Source organism: Vipera ursinii, assembly GCF_947247035.1.
Source record: "Vipera ursinii genome assembly, contig: SUPER_2_unloc_1, whole genome shotgun sequence".
In the NCBI taxonomy this organism is placed as follows: Eukaryota; Metazoa; Chordata; class Lepidosauria; order Squamata; family Viperidae; genus Vipera; species Vipera ursinii.
This window is the reverse complement of record NW_028148453.1, coordinates 76,547-98,771: the sequence shown is the minus strand read 5'-3', so window position 1 is coordinate 98,771 and position 22,225 is coordinate 76,547. Positions and strand designations below refer to the sequence as shown.

General features: G+C 47.6%; 1 protein-coding gene across 4 annotated transcripts; it reads left to right on the top strand.

Annotated features, from left to right (window-relative positions):
* Positions 1–3,705: 3,705 nt before the first annotated feature.
* On the top strand, positions 3,706–13,715 carry LOC310637054 (uncharacterized protein). Of its 4 annotated transcripts, none has more exons than XM_083379960.1 (5): positions 3,735–3,748; positions 4,747–4,931; positions 7,328–8,063; positions 10,095–10,224; positions 11,941–13,715. In XM_083379960.1, exons 3-5 carry the CDS (start codon positions 7,347–7,349, stop codon positions 13,008–13,010), a joined length of 1,917 nt encoding a protein of 638 aa, XP_083236086.1. In that variant the 5' UTR covers positions 3,735–3,748; positions 4,747–4,931; positions 7,328–7,346; the 3' UTR covers positions 13,011–13,715. The 4 variants fall into 4 exon arrangements, with proteins under 4 accessions (XP_083236084.1, XP_083236086.1, XP_083236083.1 ...); XM_083379957.1 differs by lacking the exon at positions 3,735–3,748 and adding an exon at positions 5,544–5,624 and having other exon boundaries at positions 4,777–4,931; XM_083379958.1 differs by lacking the exon at positions 4,747–4,931 and having other exon boundaries at positions 3,706–3,748.
* The last annotated feature ends 8,510 nt before the right edge of the window (positions 13,716–22,225 follow it).

Here is a 22,225-nt window from a genome sequence, read left to right as displayed (position 1 = left end):
AATTTTAGGATGCTGCTCTGGAGCATCTCTGAGGCTTTCCAGGAGCCGTTTCAACTTTTCTTCCTATCCATCGCACTTGCCAGCCTCTGCTCTTAACACCAGTGCTTTTTTTGTAAAAGAAAAAGGTGCCGGAACTCACACATGTCATACAACCTGCCTTGCCTACCCTACAAGGTTCCATCCAAAAAAGGTGCCGGAACTCACACATGTCATACAAACCCGCCTTGCCTACCCTACAAGGTTCCATCCAAAAAAGGTGCCGGAACTCACAAATGTCATACAAACCCGCCTTGCCTACCCTACAAGGTTCCATCCAAAAAAGGTGCCGGAAGTCACACATGTCATACAACCTGCCTTGCCTACCCTACAAGGTTCCATCCAAAAAAGGTGCCGGAACTCACACATGTCATACAAACCCGCCTTGCCTACCCTCCAAGGTTCCATCCAAAAAAGGTGCCGGAACTCATGCATGTCATACAAACCCGCCTTGCCTACCCTACAAGGTTCCATCCAAAAAAGGTGCCGGAAGTCACACATGTCATACAACCTGCCTTGCCTACCCTACAAGGTTCCATCCAAAAAAGGTGCCGGAACTCACACATGTCATACAAACCCGCCTTGCCTACCCTACAAGGTTCCATCCAAAAAAGGTGCCGGAACTCACACATGTCATACAAACCCGCCTTGCCTACCCTACAAGGTTCCATCCAAAAAAGGTGCCGGAACTCACACATGTCATACAAACCCGCCTTGCCTACCCTACAAGGTTCCATCCAAAAAAGGTGCCGGAACTCACACATGTCATACAAACCCGCCTTGCCTACCCTACAAGGTTCCATCCAAAAAAGGTGCCGGAACTCACACATGTCATACAAACCCGCCTTGCCTACCCTACAAGGTTCCATCCAAAAAAGGTGCCGGAACTCACACATGTCATACAACCTGCCTTGCCTACCCTACAAGGTTCCATCCAAAAAAGGTGCCGGAACTCACACGTCATACAAACCCGCCTTGCCTACCCTACAAGGTTCCATCCAAAAAAGGTGCCGGAACTCACACATGTCATACAAACCCGCCTTGCCTACCCTACAAGGTTCCATCCAAAAAAGGTGCCGGAACTCACACATGTCATACAACCTGCCTTGCCTACCCTACAAGGTTCCATCCAAAAAAGGTGCCGGAACTCACACATGTCATACAAACCCGCCTTGCCTACCCTACAAGGTTCCATCCAAAAAAGGTGCCGGAACTCACACATGTCATACAACCTGCCTTGCCTACCCTACAAGGTTCCATCCAAAAAAGGTGCCGGAACTCACACATGTCATACAAACCCGCCTTGCCTACCCTACAAGGTTCCATCCAAAAAAGGTGCCGGAACTCACACATGTCATACAAACCCGCCTTGCCTACCCTACAAGGTTCCATCCAAAAAAGGTGCCGGAACTCACACATGTCATACAAACCCGCCTTGCCTACCCTACAAGGTTCCATCCAAAAAAGGTGCCGGAACTCACACATGTCATACAAACCCGCCTTGCCTACCCTACAAGGTTCCATCCAAAAAAGGTGCCGGAACTCACACATGTCATACATACCCGCCTTGCCTACCCTACAAGGTTCCATCCAAAAAAGGTGCCGGAACTCACACATGTCATACATACCCGCCTTGCCTACCCTACAAGGTTCCATCCAAAAAAGGTGCCGGAACTCACACATGTCATACAAACCCGCCTTGCCTACCCTACAAGGTTCCATCCAAAAAAGGTGCCGGAACTCACACATGTCATACAAACCCGCCTTGCCTACCCTACAAGGTTCCATCCAAAAAAGGTGCCGGAACTCACACATGTCATACAAACCCGCCTTGCCTACCCTACAAGGTTCCATCCAAAAAAGGTGCCGGAACTCACACATGTCATACAAACCCGCCTTGCCTACCCTACAAGGTTCCATCCAAAAAAGGTGCCGGAACTCACACATGTCATACAAACCCGCCTTGCCTACCCTACAAGGTTCCATCCAAAAAAGGTGCCGGAACTCACACATGTCATACAAACCCGCCTTGCCTACCCTCCAAGGTTCCATCCAAAAAAGGTGCCGGAACTCACACATGTCATACAAACCCGCCTTGCCTACCCTACAAGGTTCCATCCAAAAAAGGTGCCGGAACTCACACATGTCATACAACCTGCCTTGCCTACCCTACAAGGTTCCATCCAAAAAAGGTGCCGGAACTCACACATGTCATACAAACCCGCCTTGCCTACCCTACAAGGTTCCATCCAAAAAAGGTGCCGGAACTCACACATGTCATACAAACCCGCCTTGCCTACCCTACAAGGTTCCATCCAAAAAAGGTGCCGGAACTCACACATGTCATACAAACCCGCCTTGCCTACCCTACAAGGTTCCATCCAAAAAAGGTGCCGGAACTCACACATGTCATACAAACCCGCCTTGCCTACCCTACAAGGTTCCATCCAAAAAAGGTGCCGGAACTCACACATGTCATACAAACCCGCCTTGCCTACCCTACAAGGTTCCATCCAAAAAAGGTGCCGGAACTCACACATGTCATACAAACCCGCCTTGCCTACCCTACAAGGTTCCATCCAAAAAAGGTGCCGGAACTCACACATGTCATACATACCCGCCTTGCCTACCCTACAAGGTTCCATCCAAAAAAGGTGCCGGAACTCACACATGTCATACAAACCCGCCTTGCCTACCCTACAAGGTTCCATCCAAAAAAGGTGCCGGAACTCACACATGTCATACAAACCCGCCTTGCCTACCCTCCAAGGTTCCATCCAAAAAAGGTGCCGGAACTCACACATGTCATACAAACCCGCCTTGCCTACCCTACAAGGTTCCATCCAAAAAAGGTGCCGGAACTCACACATGTCATACAACCTGCCTTGCCTACCCTACAAGGTTCCATCCAAAAAAGGTGCCGGAACTCACACATGTCATACAAACCCGCCTTGCCTACCCTACAAGGTTCCATCCAAAAAAGGTGCCGGAACTCACACATGTCATACAAACCCGCCTTGCCTACCCTACAAGGTTCCATCCAAAAAAGGTGCCGGAACTCACACATGTCATACAAACCCGCCTTGCCTACCCTACAAGGTTCCATCCAAAAAAGGTGCCGGAACTCACACATGTCATACAAACCCGCCTTGCCTACCCTACAAGGTTCCATCCAAAAAAGGTGCCGGAACTCACACATGTCATACATACCCGCCTTGCCTACCCTACAAGGTTCCATCCAAAAAAGGTGCCGGAACTCACACGTCATACAACCTGCCTTGCCTACCCTACAAGGTTCCATCCAAAAAAGGTGCCGGAACTCCGTTCTGAGTGTTCAATGAGAAAAAAAAGCCCTGCTTAACACCCATCTGTGACTAGCCTGGCTGAGTCTGCAGCTCGGAAGCCCAGAGAGGCTTGACGGGCGGGCATCATCACCTTCCCAGACGGATTTCTGCCTGCCTCTCTTTCCTGCTGGAGCAGCCCCCTCCCCCCCCCCGAGGCCGAAGGGTTAAACTGACCGAGATGCACTTCCCAGAAGGGAGGAGAGGAAGCCATTGGAAGAAGGTGCGCGCTTGGCACTTTAGGGAAGGGCCGCCTTTCCTCTTCCTTTCCAGTTGGGGAGCAGCGGGCAGCTGGGGGCTTCCAGAGGCCGGGGGAGGGGAAAGGGGGGGGGTGGTCCACCCTGCTCGAGCGGTGAGGTCGGAAAGTCCGGGTAAATGACAGCCGTGGATGCGTGTGTGTGTGTGTGTGTGTGTGTGTGTGTAGGGGGATGCTCTTTGCAAGCGCCCCGGGGAAAAAAAAAAAAGAGGCGCGCGAGACCTTGCAAGGGTGGAAGGGATTGGGGAACCCTTCTCGGCCCCTTTTTGGCCCATTCCCACGCGCACGCCCACACGCGCGTGTTCTTTGCTGGAGGCGATTTAGCAAAGGTTGGGGGAAAAGCCGTGCGGGGGGGGGAACCTTGCAAGCGTGGAAGAGAGAGAGAGAGAGAGAAGCCCTCCTCCGTCCTTTTACGCTTTCTCTCTCTCTCGCACACACACACACACACACACACACACACACACACACACACACACACACACCCACAAACACGCACGGCGATGTTTTTCGCTGGAGGAGAATTTGGCAATTTGGTTGGGCAACAACCTGCCCGGCGCACCGAAGGGCGCGGTCCGTCCAGCCGCAGCACTCCGGAGGTGTGGCTGTATCGCATCACCCAGCATCCCCGGCCGGGGATCAAGGGCTGAGAACCGTGCGGGGGGCAAAATAAAATAAAATAAAATAAAAAATCAGGAGCGGGTCAGCCGTCCTGCTCTGGATTTGGCTGCATTGCGGGTTTTACAGGGCTGTGAGCGTGCGACTAGTTGACCTCCACAGCTCCCTTTCTAATTCATTTAATTTATTTTAATTTATTTTAATTTTATATTGGATTGTTTTTAAATTTTGCCTTGTAAACCGCCCTGAGTCCTTTGGGAATAGGGCGGTATATAAACCGAATAAATAAATAAAATAAATAAATTTCCTGTATTTTGTCGCCATACTGCAGAGAGAGAGAGAGAGAGAGAGAGAGAGAGAGAGAGAGAGAGAGAGAGAGAGAGAGAGAAAGAAAGAAATTAAGTATTAAGTACGCAGGTGAGGCTGTGGGTAAAATCTCCTCCTTTCCTTTTGCACTGATCCAAAATTAACGTTTTGACATTTGTGTTTGCTTTTTAGGAAACGGTTCCCAAGTATCTCTTTAACCTCCTACTCTAACCCACAACAGGCACGCATGCTCTCCGTCTTGCCAGGATTAGAGAAACTAAAGTGGGTGGCTGTTTGGAAGTCATGGTGAACCTAAAATCCTTGGGTGACCTTTGCCACAGGGAAGATTAAAATGATATTTGGTATCCGGTGGTGAAGTAAGTTTTCCTTTTGGTCCCTCTGTGTGAATGTGTGGGCCATACACATTCTTTGGGATATTATTTATTTTGTCTGTTGGAACCATTGCCGAGGGGGAAAAAAAAATCATTATATTGGGATAGACAAGATGGCACACCTAAGAGGAAAATAATAAAATGGTGGGTTCTATTAATAAAATAGGGACGCGGTGGCTCAGTGGGTTAGGACGCTGAGCTTGTCGATCGGAAGGTCGGCAGTTTGGCGGGTCGAATCCCAAGTGCCGCGTTACAGAGTGAGCGCCTGTTACTCGTCCCAGCTTCTGCCAACCTAGCAGTTCGGAAGCACGTAAAAATGCAAGTAGAAAAATAGGGACCACCACGGTGGGAAGGTAACAACAGCGTTCCGTGCACCTTTGGCATCTAGTCATGCCGGCCACATGACCACGGAGACGTCCTCGGACAAGCGCTGGCTCTTCGGCTTTGAAACGGAGATGAGCACCGGCCCCTAGAGTCGGAAACGACTAGCACGCATGTGCAGGGGAACCTTTACCTTTACCTTATTAATAAAATGTAATAGCAGCTGGAAGTAACCCCAAGTAACGGCTTCACTGGGCGTCTGCATTTATTTTTTAGCCTGGTGTTTCTCGACCTTACAAACTTTTGAGATGTATGGACTTCACCTGCCAGAATTCCCTAGCCAGGAAATTTGCCAAGGTTGACAAACTCTTATTTTATGCTCTTCTTGTTCGAAAAGAACTAAAAACCTTGTTACTAAATGCACTTAAAATCTCTGTAATCCTTTACAAAGATTAAACTTCATGTTGCATTTCTACAAGCATTAACACAACTTTGACAAGTATTAGTGGATACTTGGTGCTACACTGCTGCTAAACCTGGGACCTTGCTTATTAGCAGCAGTTTTAGACGTGTTTATAGCTTTGAACTGATCAAGTACATAAATATATATTAAAAAATATCAAATAGGACAGGGGTCTTCAAACTTGGCCCTTTTATGACTTGTGGACTTCAACTCCCAGAATTCCTCAGCCAGTGTGCTTGTTCACAAGTCATAAAAGGGCCAAGTTTGAAGACCCCTGAAATAGGACATCTAGTCCTCGATTTACGACCGCAATTGACCCCAAAATTTCTGTTCCTAAGTGAGACACTTGTTGAGATTTGCCCCCTTCCTTTTATGATCTTTCTTGCTTCAGCTTTTAAGTGAATCAGTGCAGTTTTTAATTTAGTAACCCGATTGTAAAGTGACTCTCGCTTCCCCATTGGCTTTGCTTGTCAGGAGGTCGCAAAAGGGGGGGGGGGTCACATGAACCTGGGACACTGCAACCGTCATGAGTCAGTTGCCAAGCGTCTGAATTTGATCCCTGGGGATGCTGCAACGGTCGAAAAGCTACTTTTTTCACTGCCGGTGTAACTTTGAATGGTCATTAAATGAATTGTTGTAAGCCGAGGACTACCTGTAATCAAACTGGCTAGCAATTTTTGCTTACGGAAGCAGGATTTTAGCAGCTTTGAATGAATACCACGTAGGTCCGGGATCTCTAATTCTGATTGGAGTTGATAAATTACAGGTGGATAATTTGGCCTGGAGATATGTATATATATATATATTTTCTTTTAACAACCCTGTAATCTCTTGCATTGGGGTGGAGTCGGGGTGACTGAATGGAGCTGACACCTATGTGGAGCTCGCAGCAGATATTTTCTCTTTGCACCCAAAGAGAGAAATATCTGATGCTACCTAGGATCAAACTGACAGCCTCCTGATTGTGAGATGAGAGCTCCACGTCTAGGCCACCATGTAATAATAATAATAATAATAATAATAATAATAATAATAATAATAATAATAATAATAATAATAATAATAATAATAATAATAATAATAATAATAATAATAATAATAATAATAATAATAATAATTAGTTGGAAGGGACCTAGGAGGTCATCTAGTCCAACCCCCTGCTCAGGCAGGAAACCGTATACCATTTCAGACAAATGGCTGTCCAGTCTCTTCTTAAAAACTTCCAGTGTTGGAGCATTCACCACTTCTGGAGGCAGGTTGTTCCACTTATTAATTGTTCTAACTGTCTGGAAGTTTCTCCTTAGTTCTAGGTTGCTTCTCTCCTTGGTTAGTTTCCATCCGTTGCTTCTTGTCCTGCCTTCAGGTGCTTTGGAGAATAGCTTGACTCCCTCTTCTTTGGGGCAGCCCCTGAGATATTGGAACACTGCTATCATGTCACCCCTCACCTTTCTCTTCATTAAATTACACATACCCATTTCCAGCAACTGTTCCCTATATGTTTTAGCCTCTTGGAGATATGTACATGTTTATTTCAAGCTTAGTTGCCTACGCCGGCCTTTCTAATTAACAACAACCTTCCAACCTTGTGTTTCTCCAGGAGTTGAAGGAAGCTGGTCATGAGACATAAAATAATGACGGAGAAGGGGAAAAATCCAGATGCAAAATCCGAAAGAGAATTGCAAGAGGGCCTCAAAGCTGGCGCCACCCAGGAGAAGGCGGGAAGAACGACCAAGGACCTCCGAGCTGAGAAGGCGGAAGGTTTTGCAAAAATGGGGGGCTCCAGGTCAGCCAAGAGTGAGGCAGGAGATCGGCGGTTGAAATATTTGGATCCTCGGGCTGCTTTGAAGGCAATGCAGTCCTCCAAGGAGGAAGAGCTGGTTTCTGAACCGTGGGAGAACGCCAAGGCCTGCCTGGCTTCTTTGGAAGGAGCAGCGGAAACCTACCGCAGATATAAAGGCTTGTTGGATCTCAGCACTCAAAGAGTGAGTGAGCAGACGGGTCCTGCCAAGATGGACGACTATTGGAAGGTGGGTGAGGATGCCATGGGAGACGACTCAGCGGCCACCGACACCCAACGGACCCTTTTCAGAGAGTTCTGTTACCGAGATGCAGAGGGTCCCCGCGAGGTGTGCAGCCAGCTCTGGTACCTCTGCCACCGGTGGCTGAAGCCGGAGAGGCACACCAAGGAGCAGATCTTGGAGCTGCTGGTCCTGGAACAGTTCCTGGCCATCTTGCCCTCTGATCTCCAGAGGTGGGTCAAAGCCGCCAAGCCCCACACCTGTGACCAAGCGGTGGCCCTGGCTGAAGGCTTTCCCTCAGGACGGCCACAGGAGGTAAGGCTTTAGGAAAAGTTAACTTTGTAAATGGGAATGTGCTGGGGCCCAAGAATATTGGGGTGGGGGGGTGGGGAAATCAGCCCTTCCCGGTAGATCAAAATCAGAATCAGAATAGAGCTGAAAGGGAGCTTGGAGGTCTTCTAGTCCAGCCCTGCTCAAGGAGGAGATACTATACCAGTGATGGCAAACCTTTTAGATACCGAGTGCCCAAACAGCAACCCAAAACCCACTTATCTATGGTCGGGTGCCGGGTGGGTGCCGTGGTAATGGCAGACTAGGTGGGACTAAAAAGTTCAATCAATCAATTCCAACCTTGCGAGATTTTGTTTCCACTGCAAGAAGTTGAAATTGATTGAGCCTTTTTTTTGGACATGGTGGCAGAGGCCTAAAGTGAAAAGGCTTTATAAAACCCAGCTGAAGGCCTAGGACTGGGGCGATGGCGCGCGTGCCCACAGAGAGGGCTCTGCATGCCACCTGTGGTACCCGTGCCATAGGTTCGCCACCATGGTCCTATACCATTTCAGACAAGTGGCTGTCAGACTTTTCTTAAAAACCTCCACTTATGAAGCACCTGCTTCTGGTGGCAAGCTGTTCCACTGGTTAATTGTCTTCACTGTCAGGAAGTTTCTCCTTAATTCCAATTTGCTTCTTTCTTTGATTAGTTTGGTAAGGCCACACCTGGAATACTGCATCCAGCTTTGGTCACCACGATGTAAAAAAGATGTCGAGACTCTAGAAAGGGTACAGAGAAGGGCAACAAAGATGATTGGGTGACTGGAGGCCAAAACATATAGGGAACGGTTGCTGGAATTGGGTATGTGTAGTTTAACGAAGAGGAGGGTGAGGGGTGACATGATAGCAGTGTTCCAATATCTCAGGGGTTGGCCACAAAGAAGAGGGAGTCAAGCTCTTCTCCAAAGCACCTGAAGGCAGGACAAGAAGCAACGGATGGAAACTAGTCAAGGAGAGAAGCAACCTAGAACTAAGGAGAAACTTCCTGACAGTTAGAACAATTAACCAGTGGAACAACCTGCCTCCAGAGGTGGTGAATGCTCCAACACTGGAAGTTTTTAAGAAGAGACTGGACAGCCATTTGCCTGAAGTGGTATAGGGTTTCCTGCCTGAGCATTTTACGTTGGTTTTGCTGAAAGCCGACATTTGTGTTGGATTTTCAGCCAAACCGGGCCATAGTGAACTGTGAGTTTGCTTAACAACCACAGCACTCACTTTACAACTGCAGGGTTTGCTTAATGATCAACTCATTTTACGACTGTCACAACTTACAACCGTAATGGGCAGGCTCCTTCATAGTCGTAACTCAAGGAGTACCTATAATCTCAAAGGCTAAATGCCATCATTTTGACAAATGAAGCCGAATCCCCAATTCTGAAAAAAATAATTTAAAAAACCCCTCGTCTTTGGTTTATATTGCACATCTGTACTCTCTTCAATTTCCAGTTGCCATCATTGCCCAAATTTTCTATGATTCAGGCCTATTTTTCAAATTAAGCTATTTTGTTTAAGGCAGGGGTGGGGCGCTATGGCCCCTTTATGACTTGTGGACTTCAACTCCCAGAATTCCTGAGCCAGCATGGGGAACAATGGCACCTTTACGATGTGTGGACTTCAACTCCCAGAATTCCTGAGCCAGCATGGGGAACGATGGCACCTTTACGATGTGTGGACTTCAACTCCCAGAATTCCTGAGCCAGCATGGGGAACGATGGCACCTTTACGATGTGTGGACTTCAACTCCCAGAATTCCTGAGCCAGCATGGGGACTGATGGCCCAGGCTGGCTCAGGAATTCTGGGAGTTGAAGTCCACACATCATAAAGGGGCCCTAGTTCCCCACCTCTGCTTTAAGGAGTATGAACCCCCTTTTCTTTTTGAGGAACATATGTGATCTCCAGATGTGTTGTGTCTTTTTGCGGGGGAAGAAACTGGCCTCCTCATTTTGTGAACTCTCCCCAGCCTACTTTCCCTTCTGATAACTGTTCCTGAAGATAAAATTTTGGGGTTATTTCAGGGACCAGGTTTGGTGCAGGAGGTGGCTGCAGGGTTTTCCACGGCTGAGCAGTCTCTGTCAGGGGCCGGAGAGAGACAAGCCAGTGCCATCGGGGTCAAGCAGGAGCAGGACGGTGACAGCTACTCAGAAGGTAAGTGGCCCGTGGTGTGTGCTGCAGCCTCCGAGATGCCTGGATTTTCAGAAGTTGTTTTAAGCCAAATGTCAACTGTCCAGTTGGCATTTCCAAACAAAGAAACTCCTGGGACATGATTTTCCAAGAGTATAATACTTTACTGAAAATCTACATTGGCACAGAAGAAGTGAAACCACCTCTGGTTTTCCCACACAAACTCTGGCATAGTTATTTCCCCATTTCCCTCCTATCCACCCACAGCCCAATACATTCATCAATCGCTTCTGTTCATTTTGTTATGAGACAACAGTTAGCCGCACTTGGGGTCCTTGCAAACTTCCAAAGATGTTTGGAAGTTGCCTAGATACCGTCCCTCCCACTTTTGCATTCTCTTCCACCATCTCTTCCCTTGTTTTGTCAAGCTGTGAGTGAAGGAGAAAATGTGGGTGAAAGGGTGAATCAGTCTCGACACCGAACATCAGCCCTTCGAAGTAGCCCAGGTCAAGAAACAGAACTTGCAGGATTCTTGTAGGATAAATTAACAGAAACATGGAAGCTTGTTCCAAACCTTTATCGCTCTTTAAAAAAAAAAAAAGGACAGGGCTGTCATGAGACTCTCTCCCACTTTCTGCTTACTTGGGCCTGAGCCTCTACAACCTGTTTCTTAAGACCAGAGCTAAATTATTCTGCACTGGGAAATTTTAGCAGTTCAATGTACAGATAATTCTTGACTTAACAACCGTTTGTTTAGTTCAAAGTTACGACAACACTGAAAAAAGTGACTTAGGATTTGTTGTTTTTTTTACATTATGACCATTGCAACATTCCCCCCATGGACACCTGATCAAAATTTAGGCACTGGACAACTGGTTCATATTTATGACGGTCGCAGTGTGCTGGGGTCATGTGATTACCTTTTGTGACCTTCTGAGAAGCAAAGACAGCTAGAGAGCCAAATTCACATTAACAATCGCAGTGATTCATTTAACAAGAAAGGTCGTAAAACCAGGCAAATCTGACTGAACAATTGTCCAGCTTAGCAATGGAAATTCTGGATTCAACTGGTCGTAAATCGGGGACTCCTTGTACATTTGAGGCTGTTCCACTCTTCATGTGTGTGGGTAAACAGGATGATGTGGCATTCAGACATGAGATTGTGATTTGGTTTTGTACCCTTAACTTAAGCCACGATTCATACCATCTCCCATCATTATTTCTATGTGTTCTTTAAAAGCACACCGCCATCAAGCTGGACATAACTGGGTCTCAAGAGTCTTATTCTAATGCAACGTGTTTCTCAACTTTTCTGCAACTGTTACGGTAAATGTGTGGGCTTCAACTCTGTGGCTGGCTCAGGAATTCTGGGAGCTGAAGTCCACCCATCTAAAAGTTGCCCGGGTTGAGAAACACTGTTCTAATGCAGGGGTCTCCAAACTTTTGCAACTTTAAGACTTGTGGACTTCAACTCCCAGAATTCCTTAGCCAGCCATATTGGCTGGGGAATTCTGGGAGTTGAAGTCCACAAGTCTTAAAGTGGCCACACTTGGAGACCCTTGTAGGTGGGATTTTTCCCCCCCATCTAAACTTGGAACAAAATGTTTCCAACATCATTGTTGCTGGCCATCTGATTGGCCAATTTACAAATGGGCTACTGGGATAATACTTTGCTCTGATGTGGCAGCCATGCTCTGCTTAGATTCTTGAGTAATCCTTTTTCCTTTATGTTCCCCACAGATGACAGGTGGGTGATTGAGACGAGGCAAGGGGATTCCCAGTTGGAAGCCACCGAGCCAGTAAAATTGTGTGGGCCCTCCTTGCAAGAATCTTATTGGTCCGAAGAAGATGGAGATGGTCCTGCATCCTTTGGGGATGGAGCTGATCAGAAGGATGAGGACAACCCAGATCAACCCAGACCTGAAGCGTTTCCTCTAGCAGAAGAAGATGGGGATTCAAGTCAACCTGCTGTGGTCCAAAGACAACACAGAAGTCGAGAAAAGAAAACTTGTGCGGTGTGTGGCAAGACCTTCAGCCGAAGTACGGTGCTTGCCGCCCATCAGAGGACCCACACGGGCGAGAAGCCATTCATGTGCCAGAATTGTGGGAAATGCTTCAGCTTCAAGTCCACTCTGGTTGCCCACGAAAGGACTCATACGGGAGAGAGGCCGTACACTTGTGATCTGTGTGGGAAGAGTTTCACCGTCAGCTCGGTCCTCACCAGGCACTACCGAGTCCACATCGAAAAGAAACTCTTTAGCTGCCCCGAGTGCAACAAGAGCTTCACGCAGAAGTCTCAGTTGCTCAACCACCAGAAGGTCCACGTGAGGGAGAAGCCATTCCAATGCGCCCAGTGTGGGGAGGGTTTCAGCCGTAGCTCCACCCTCAAGAAACACGAGGGCTCCCACACAGGAGAGAAACCCTTCAAGTGCCCCGATTGCGAGAAATCCTTCAACACCTCTTCCCAGCTGGTCAAGCACCACCGAGTCCATACCGGGGAGAGACCCTACACTTGTTCGGAGTGTGGGAAGAGCTTCAGCCAGTGGCAGATTCTGATGGTGCACCAAAGGACCCACACGGGCGAGAAGCCCTTCAAGTGCGCCACCTGTGGGAAATGCTTCTCCGATCGGGCCGTCCACATCCGCCACCAGAAGGTCCACACGGGGGAGAGGCCTCACCAGTGCCCCACCTGCGGGAAGAAGTTCACCCACCGCACCGTCTTGGTGAAGCACCAGAAGATCCACGCCCGAGAAGCTCTGAATTTAGCCAAACTGCAAGAGGAGCAGCAACGATACGAGGAGACTTCATAAAAAGTTTGCCAGCTAGACAAATGCTCAACCTGGATGGGATATCGACGGGCAACTGTCTTCCCCGAGCCTTCCCTAACTTTTTGGCTTCCAGAGGCATCAAGACCCATGGTCTTCCTGGATAAAATGGATGGGAGTTGTAGTCCAATAACGGAGCTGGGTTGGACTGATAACACAGGACTCTGCTGTACTGTGTGGAGATGTACAAGTATCAGACAGTCAGTATATCTACAGTCACCCTGTGGCAAGCGGTCACTTTCCCAGAGCTGAGCATGATGGGATAGGCAACACTTTGTCTGACACATGCGGGGATCCTACAGTGGACCTGCTCCCCTGGTTCCTTTATCTTCCATGTTGTGACTGTCTCTGTGTGTGCACTTTCGTCTTCCTGATAAAGGTTGCCAGTCTTGTTGTCGAGGCTTGGCAAAGTCGACTTTTTGAAGACCTGTTTTTTTTAAGCTATGCACTACAGCGATCAAGGAAGCAGTTAAGAGGACAGATTAAGCTCTTCCCATTTGTACACAAACATCAATTAGCAGACGATAATGTGTCCAACAGAGAAGCGACCTCATTTGTTTCCATTCAGTTCCCCATCACACTTTTTTTTTTGCCACTCTTCTTTGTTGGTTAGTCTCCATGTTTCTGATTTTGGATGCCAACATGGTATTGTGTTTCTTTATTATAATGACAAGAGGATAATGTATATCACAGAAACGGATTAAAGCAAAAGTTAGATGTGTCTCATAATTAGCCTGTCTCTAAGCTTGCCTTCCATTTGCTAATGCAGTTACTGTCAAATATAACGTTTCATCTAATAGCTGGATTGATGCATTGTGCTAAGATGTGGCTTGGTTAACTGTGGTTTATGGAATAAATCACAATTATAGATGCACACATGTTCCATAAGTTCCGGCTAACAGACTGCTGATCACATAAGCCACAAATCATGTTTAAAAATGAACTTTAGCTTGACAAGTGGGAATGGAGACATGCCTTTGTGCGATGTGTGAGTCCAAATACAAGTAGTAGTCCTTGATTTACAACCATTATGGAACCCGAATTTCTGTCACATGTCACGATGACCCTATGTTGGGGCATCCATATGACAGCCCTGATGATATGATCTTTTTTTGTGGTGGTCACTAAAAGAATGTTGTAGTTGTTAAGCAAGCCCACTGTCTGCAGTGGCCATTTTTTGCCAGAAACTGGAAGTAAATGCCGGTTTCTGGCAAAAACATAAATTGTGGTCATTTGACGCAGTAGGCCGCAAACAGCTATAAATACGGGCCAATTGCCAAGCCCCCAAAATGTGATCACATGACTATCAGAATCTGGGTCATAAGCCCCTTTTGGGTGGTCTGTTATAACTGAACAGTAGCTAAGTGACAGATGGTAAATTGAGGACTATCTGTAATTGTGATTTATTCCACAAACCATGCTTAACTCTGTCACTGGTGTGAGCCATAGCCCAAATCAGTTTCCCTTCAGTCTCCAGGCACTGATTCAAATCCCGCTTTCCTGTCAGGCTCAAGATACCAGAACCATTTGTGAATAGTCTCAAGCAGAAGATCTGTGGAGATTCTCAGTCATGGTTGTCCCATAGGTGCTTTTTCAAAAGGCAACTGTACTACCTTTGCTTTTTCCTTGAAGACATTTCGCTTCTCATCCAAGAAGCTTCTTCAGTTCTGAAGAACTGAAGAAGCTTCTTGGGTGAGAAGTGAAATGTTGCGTGAGTGGGGCCGCGAGCACCCGTGACGCTTGCACGAGAGAGGCCCTGAGCGCTCGCAAGAGTGGCGCTCCGAGCACCTGTGAAGCTTGTGTGTCTGGGGCCGCGAGTGCCCACGACACTTGTGTGAGTGAGGCCCCGAGCACCAGCGATGCACGAATGTGACCGTGAGCCCTTGCAAATCTCACGTGAGGGGGGCTGTGAACTGTTACAACGCTCACACAAGTGGGGCCCCAAGTGCCCTCAACCCTCGTGTGAGGCCTCGAGTGCCTGCGCACCAGCCCGGTTGCGAATAGGCCACGGTCCGGTAGTGGGCTGTGGCCCACAGGTGTGGGACCCCTGGGCTAGGGGAATTCTGGCAGTTGAAGTCCATACAGCTTAAGGTTGTGGAGGTTGAGAAAAACTGGACCGGATGAACTCTGGATTCTAGAGTGGAATTTTGTTTGGAAGGAGAAACAGAGGCAGGAAAGGGATTAGCAGTGGGGTATTTGTGCAAACTCCCACTGATTACTTCTACTTATTACTCTACATATTTATTTATTTATTCATTCATTCATTTGCTTACTTTCTTCATTAAAGGTAAAGGTTCCCCCGCACATGCGTGCTAGTCGTTTCCGACTCTAGGGGCCGGTGCTCATCTCTGTTTCAAAGCCGAAGAGCCAGCGCTTGTCCGAGGATGACTCTGTGGTCATGTGGCCGGCATGACTAGATGCCAAAGGCGCACGGAATGCTGTTACCTTCCCACCGTAGTGGTCCCTATTTTTCTACTTGCATTTTTACGTGCTTTCGAACTGCTAGGTTGGCAGAAGCTGGGACAAGTAACAGGCGCTCACTCTGTTGCACGGCACTCGGGATTCGACCCGCCAAACTACCGACCTGATCGACAAGCTCAGTGTCTTAACCCACTGAGCCACCGCGTCTCTTACTTTCTTCATTACAGTACTTGATTTTTGCTTGCCTTGTTTTCATCTACTTGATTTTACACAATTATATCCATTACTTGATTTACTTGCCTTATTTTTGCTTACCTGACTTATTCACCCATTGTTGACTGTGTTTGTTAACGGCTCAAATCTTTTAGCTGAGCCGATGACCACAAGATTTTACAGTGCAAACCTGTTGCGAGGTTAAATCCCTAGATCACACAAAACCAACAGCATATATGCTTGATAAGAAGAATGTGGCTTAGTGTAGGTCTGAACCCTTGCCGAGAACGGGTTATTCTGCCTGCAGCGCTTTTCCAAGGGAAACGGGCGATGAAGAAAGAAGGAAAATAAACAAGCAAATAAGACAGATCTTCAATAAACCATGATCCAGGCTGGTAGCTCTGCACTTCTACTGCCCAGACCAGCTGGCTTCTTCCTGCAGTCAGGATAAAGCACCACTGAATCGCGTTGCCCGGCTGCACCTGTTCAATGAATTTCACGTTCATGACCCAGTGGGAAGAAAAAGCAGGATTCCCCATCGCCAACTGGCCCGGCAGGCAGGCAGGCAGGCAGGCAGGCAGGCAGGCAGGCAGGCAGGCAGGCAGGCAGACAGACAGACAGACAGCAGCCAGGCCCCCTTAGAGTCTGTGTTGTGTCCACTTTGCTCCTTCTATTTCGTGGAGCTGTTCGGAAGGATTAAGGTGACCGAGCTGCAAGTGGCTGAGTTTGGGGAAGGAGGTATGGGCACTAATGAGGGGTCCTCCTTTTCTATGAAAGGGACGTGGTGGCTCAGTGGGTTAGGACGCTGAGCTTGTTGATCAGAAGGTTGGCAGTTTGGCAGGTCGAATCCCGAGTGCCGCGTAACAGAGTGAGCGCCTGTTACTCGTCCCAGCTTCTGCCAACCTAGCAGTTCGAAAGCATGTAAAAATGCAAGTAGAAAAATAGGGACCACTCCGGTGGGAAGGTAACAGCGTTCCGTGCGCCTTTGGCGTCTAGTCATGCCGGCCACATGACCACGGAGACATCCTCGGAAAAGCGCTGGCTCTTCGGCTTTGAAATGGAGATGAGCACCGGCTCCTAGAGTCGGAAACGACTAGCATGCATGTGCGGGGGAACCTTTACCTTTACCTTACCTTTTCTATCCAATTCAGGATTGGTACTTTTTTGTCCTTGTTTCCCACTTGCCGGGTGGCAGGGCATTCTGCATGCCCTCACTCCAAAGCTGTCCGAGGCCCCGTGCGATTGGCATCACACCGTAGCAGAGCCTGGACAACAGCTCCCACCATATTATATAAAATATATTATAATAAAGCTCCTGCCGTAATACAGAAAAGATGTTGAGGCTCTAGAAAGAGTGCAGTGAAGAGCAACAAGGATGATCAGGGAACTGGAGGCTAAAACATACGAGGAACGGCTGCTGGAATTGGGTATGTCTAGTTTAACACAGAGAAGGATGAGGGGGGGGACACGATATCCATGTTCCAATATCTCAGGGGCTGCCCCAAAGAAGAGGGAGTCAAGCTATTCTCCAAAGCACTGATATGCAGGTTCTGAGGTTTTGCTGGTAAAAAATACAGGAAACCAGAAGTTGCCTTCAAGCTTTACGTTTTTATTCAGCTGAACAAAAAAGACGGGCTCCTCTAAATGAGAGCAGCTCTGAAAGACAAGAAATCCTTGTATTTATTCTTTCTGGTTACATAAGCAAGCCATCCAGCAAAGCTGACACGCTGTTGTGGCCCTGACCCCCGAGCCTGTCCTACCCCAGGAAGAGGACTCTGAGGATGATGGGGAGGAACTGCCAAGGCCTCCCTCTCCGGGACCCACCCCTCTGGTAAGGTCTCCCACTCCAGGGCCCTCCTTTCTGGCAAGGCTTCCGTCTCCATCTGAAGGCCGACAAGAGCAGCCTGTAATTAGCCAGGCTGGGAATGAGCCCGAGCAGCTGCAGCAGATGGGGAGTGACGAAGATGAATCACAGCTGGATCCCCGAGAACGACACAGAGCCAAGCGTTTACAGCAGCGTAAGAAGAGTAGGAGAGCCAAGGATTAGCTGAGTCACTGAGCCACACCCCACAAGGTACAAAAGGGGGTGTGGCTGCTCTCAGGACTTTGTGACGAACAATAATTCAAACAACTTCTGGTCACATCTTCGGAACTCTGTCGGATTTTCTACCTGTGTGAAACCCTGGTCTGGCTTCTTGACAACGTTTCTGTATCTCTATATTTCTGGACTGTTTGTTTGGACGTTATCTCTTGAGGTAATGAGTTTATTTTGGCAGACTGCTTGTATTTTGCTGCCAAGGCTTTATCGGATGGCAAATTACTTCAGCCAGAGCTGAAGTAACCCTTGCTAGTTGTGCCTGCTTGTCTTGTCTGTTTGTACCTCGGGGGGGGGGGGGAAACACACACATATGCTAAGTCTGGCATACTGTAGATAAGAGAGCAGAAGTAACAAACATGTTCCCTTTTGGGTGTTTCCCTAAAGATATCGTATGTTCTTGGGTGGGTTAGGACATTTGAGTATTTTCCTTGGTGGCCTTTCATGACCCTGCATCCAGGACTTTGCAAGAGCCCAAAGACAGTAGGGCCATCTGCACAGTCGCAATTCATATTTCCTATGCAGTCCCCTAATTCCGGGTCAACAGCACCTGAAGGCAGGAGAAGAAGTAAACTAATGGAAACTAATCAAGGAGAGAAACAACCTAAAAATAAGGAGAAATTCCGTAACGGAGAACAATTAACCAGTGGAACGGCTTGCCTCCAGAGGTTTAGCTGCTCCATCACTGGAGGCTTTTACGAAGAGATTGGACTATTGTAAAATGGCACAGATCATTCTGCTTGAACAGAGGGCTGGACTAGAAGCCCCCCAAGGTCCCTTTCCAATTCTGTTATTATGTAAAAAGCCTGCTAGGGTAGGTCTCTCCTACGGAGGGCTTGCCCTTTCTTGTCACCCGACTGGTCCTGGGGGTTTTGTTCGACGACAGGTTTTTCCCTCTGGCAGGTTGGGGGAAAAGAGACTATGGGGCTGGTGGAAGTCAGAGGATCGAAAGAACGATACATACCAGAGGCTGCACGCTCCTGGGGGTCAAGGGTGACCCGTGTCTGGCCAGAAAGCTCGCATCGTGGGTAAAAATCATAGGCATTACCAGCTGTGAATTCAAGACACAATGCCGTTGGCGTGGGGATGGAGTGGGACTGAAGCTGTGCATGAAAAATATACCGTATATGCGCTTTGGGGGTGGTGGCTTGGTGCCTTAGATCAGAGGTCCCCAACATTTTGGGCACCAGGGACCGGTTCAGTGTAGAGAGGTTTTTCCGCAGACCGGAGGGGTGTGTGGTTTTTTTATTATTATTTTATTTTAATCCCATTTATATCCCACCCTTCTTCAAAGACTCAGGGTGGCTTACAATTTAAGCACAAACCAATGTGCTTAGCAATAGCCTTCATTCTATGTATTGTTGTTGTTGTTGTTGTTAGCTGCGAAGTCGTGTCCGACCCATCGCGACCCTATGGACAACATTCCTCCAGGCCTTCCTGTCCTCTACCATCTTCTGGAGTCCATTTAAGCTCACACCTACTGCTTCAGTGACTCCATCCAGCCACCTCATTCTCTGTCGTCCCCTTCTTCTATTGCCCTCGATCTTTCCCAGCATTAGGCTCTTCTCCAGTGAGTCCTTCCTTCTCATTAGGTGGCCAAAGTACTTGAGTTTTAGCTTCAGGATCTGGCCTTCTAAAGAGCAGTCAGGATTGATCTCCTCTAGGACTGACCGGTTTGATCGCCTTGCGGTCCAAGGGACTCGCAGGAGTCTTCTCCAGCACCACAGTTCAAAGGCCTCAATTCTTTGGCGCTCAGCCTTTCTTATGGTCCAACTTTCACTGCCATACATTGCAACTGGGAAGACCATAGCCTTGACTATACGCACTTTTGTTGACAGGGTGATGTCTCTGCTTTTTAGTGTGCTGTCTAGATTTGCCATGGCTTTCCTCCCCAGGAGCAAGCGTCTTTTAATTTCTTGGCTACAGTCCCCATCTGCAGTGATCTTGGAGCCCAGGAAAATAAAATCTGTCACTACCTCCATTTCTTCCCCATCTATTTGCCAGGAATTGAGAGGGCCAGATGCCATGATCTTGGTTTTCTTAATGTTAAGTTTCAACCCAAGTTTTGCACTCTCCTTCTTCACCTGCAACAAGAGGCTCTTTAGTTCTTCTTCACTTTCTGCCATTAGAGTGGTATCATCTGCGTATCTTAGGTTGATATTTCTTCCGGCAATCTTAATTCCAACTTTTGATTCATCTAGCCCTGCCTTTCTCATGATGTGCTCTGCATATAAGTTAAATAGGCAGGGCGACAGTATACAGCCTTGCCGGACTCCTTTCCCAATTTTGAACCAATCAGTGGTTCCGTGTCCAGTTCTCACTGTTGCTTCTTGACCCGCATATAGGTTTCTCAAGAGACAAATAAGATGGTCTGGTACTCCCATCTCTTTAAGAACTTGCCACAGTTTGTTATGATCCACACAATCAAAGGCTTTAGCATAGTCAATGAAGCAGAAGTAGATGTTTTTCTGGAACTCCCTAGCTTTCTCCATGATCCAGCGTATGTTGGCAATTTGATCTCTAGTTCCTCTGCCTCTTCGAAATCCTGCCTGCACTTCTGGTAGTTCTCGATCCACATACTGCTGAAGTCTAGCTTGTAGGATTTTAAGCATGACTTTACTAGCATGAAAAATGAGTGCAATGGTGCGATAGTTTGAACATTCTTTGGCACTGCCTTTCTTTGGAATTGGAATGTAAACTGATCTTTTCCAATCCTGTGGCCATTGTTGAGTTTTCCACATTTGCTGGCAAATTGAGTGTAGCACTTTTACTGCATTGTCTTTTAAGATTTTGAATAGCTCAGCTGGAATACTGTCACTTCCACTAGCTTTGTTGTTGCTCAGCTTTTCTAAGGCCCACTTCACTTCACATTCTAGGATGTCTGGCTCGAGGTCAGTGACCATTCTATGTATATGCCTGCTTATTAGGCCCACCCCAAACGGCATTATTACAAAGTCAGCTTATTGCCCCCAACAATCTGGGTCCTCATTTTACCTACCTCGGAAGGATGGAAGGCTGAGTCAACCTTGAGCCTGGTGGGATGCGAACCTGCACTAATTGCAGGCAGCTGGTGTTACTTAAGGAGGCACTAACCCACTACTCCACCAAGGCTCCACCAAGGTTTTGTGTGGTGCCTGCATGTCACAGATGGGGCTTTGCTTGTTTGTCCGGACTGGTTGCTGGCATGCCGCAGCCCAATGCTGGTCCACGGACCTGGGGTTGGGGACCCCTGCCTTAGATGAATTAAAATGAAGACAACGCAAGGAAGCAAAATCAGTAAAATTACATGTCTGCAGGAGGATGAAAAATAACAGAAGTAGGAGCCACTTGCCAATTTCCACATACAGGCAGTCCCCAAGCCACAATAGTTCACTTAATGACTGAAGTTACAATGGCACTGAAAAAAGTGATTAATGCCATTTTTCACACTTAACAACCATTGCTGCATCCCCATGGGTCACCTGGTCAAAATTCAGAGGCTTGGCAACTGACTCACATTTGTGCGTCCTGGGATCACCCCTTTTGCGACCTTCTGACAATCAAGGGGGAAGCCAGATTCACCAACTAAACAATGGCAGCAATTCACTTAACAACTGTGGCAAGGGGTGGGGGTCATAAAAGGGGGCAAAACTCACTTAACAAATGTCTCACTTAGCGACATAAATTTTGGGCGCAGTTGTGGTTATAAGCCGAGGACTATCTGTACTGCTCTGAAAAATCGGGTATATGTGGCCTTGCCTAATCTTTAAGAAACGATAGTGCTGCCAGCTATTTGGCCTGGTTCCCAAATCCCAGCAACAAACTGTTCTAGACTCCATTAGGTTCAACTGCAAAAGGCTGTAAACCTTCCATGGATGCCAACTGCACACTGGGGGGTTCCTTCAAACATCCCTCCCCAATCTGACACACTTATGATGGGTTGGATAGCAGCCCTCAACAATGTTCTCAGATGGAAATTGACAAGAAATATTGCTTGGGTGATGTTACCCTGGTTGCTGGCACTGTTTTGCTCTCTTTCTGAATTTGAAGTGATCGTACTTTTCAAACCTTGTGGATTTCAACTCCCAGAATTCTGGGAGGGGAATTCTGGGAGGGGAATTCTGGGAGTTGAAGTCCACAAACCTGCTAACCTCTTCTCATGCTTTACGATTATGGAATTGATCCGTTGACGTACCATCAAGTTGTTTTCCACTCCTAGTGACCACATAAATAGATTTTTCTCCATGAGATTATGGAGAACAAGCTGGATATTTCTGCAGATTGGAGGTTTCTCCCCTCTCCATCCATCCCATCCCATCCAGCCTGAACTGGTTTCTTTGTACCTTGGTCATCAAGACACAAATTATATTGGCCAACTTTCCAGGATGCTTGCAGAGATTTTTTAAGATTGTGCTGTATAAACTGTTATTGCAATGTTCTTAATATTTTAATGTTAAATTGAGGGAGGAAAAATAAAGGTACAAGTACAGAT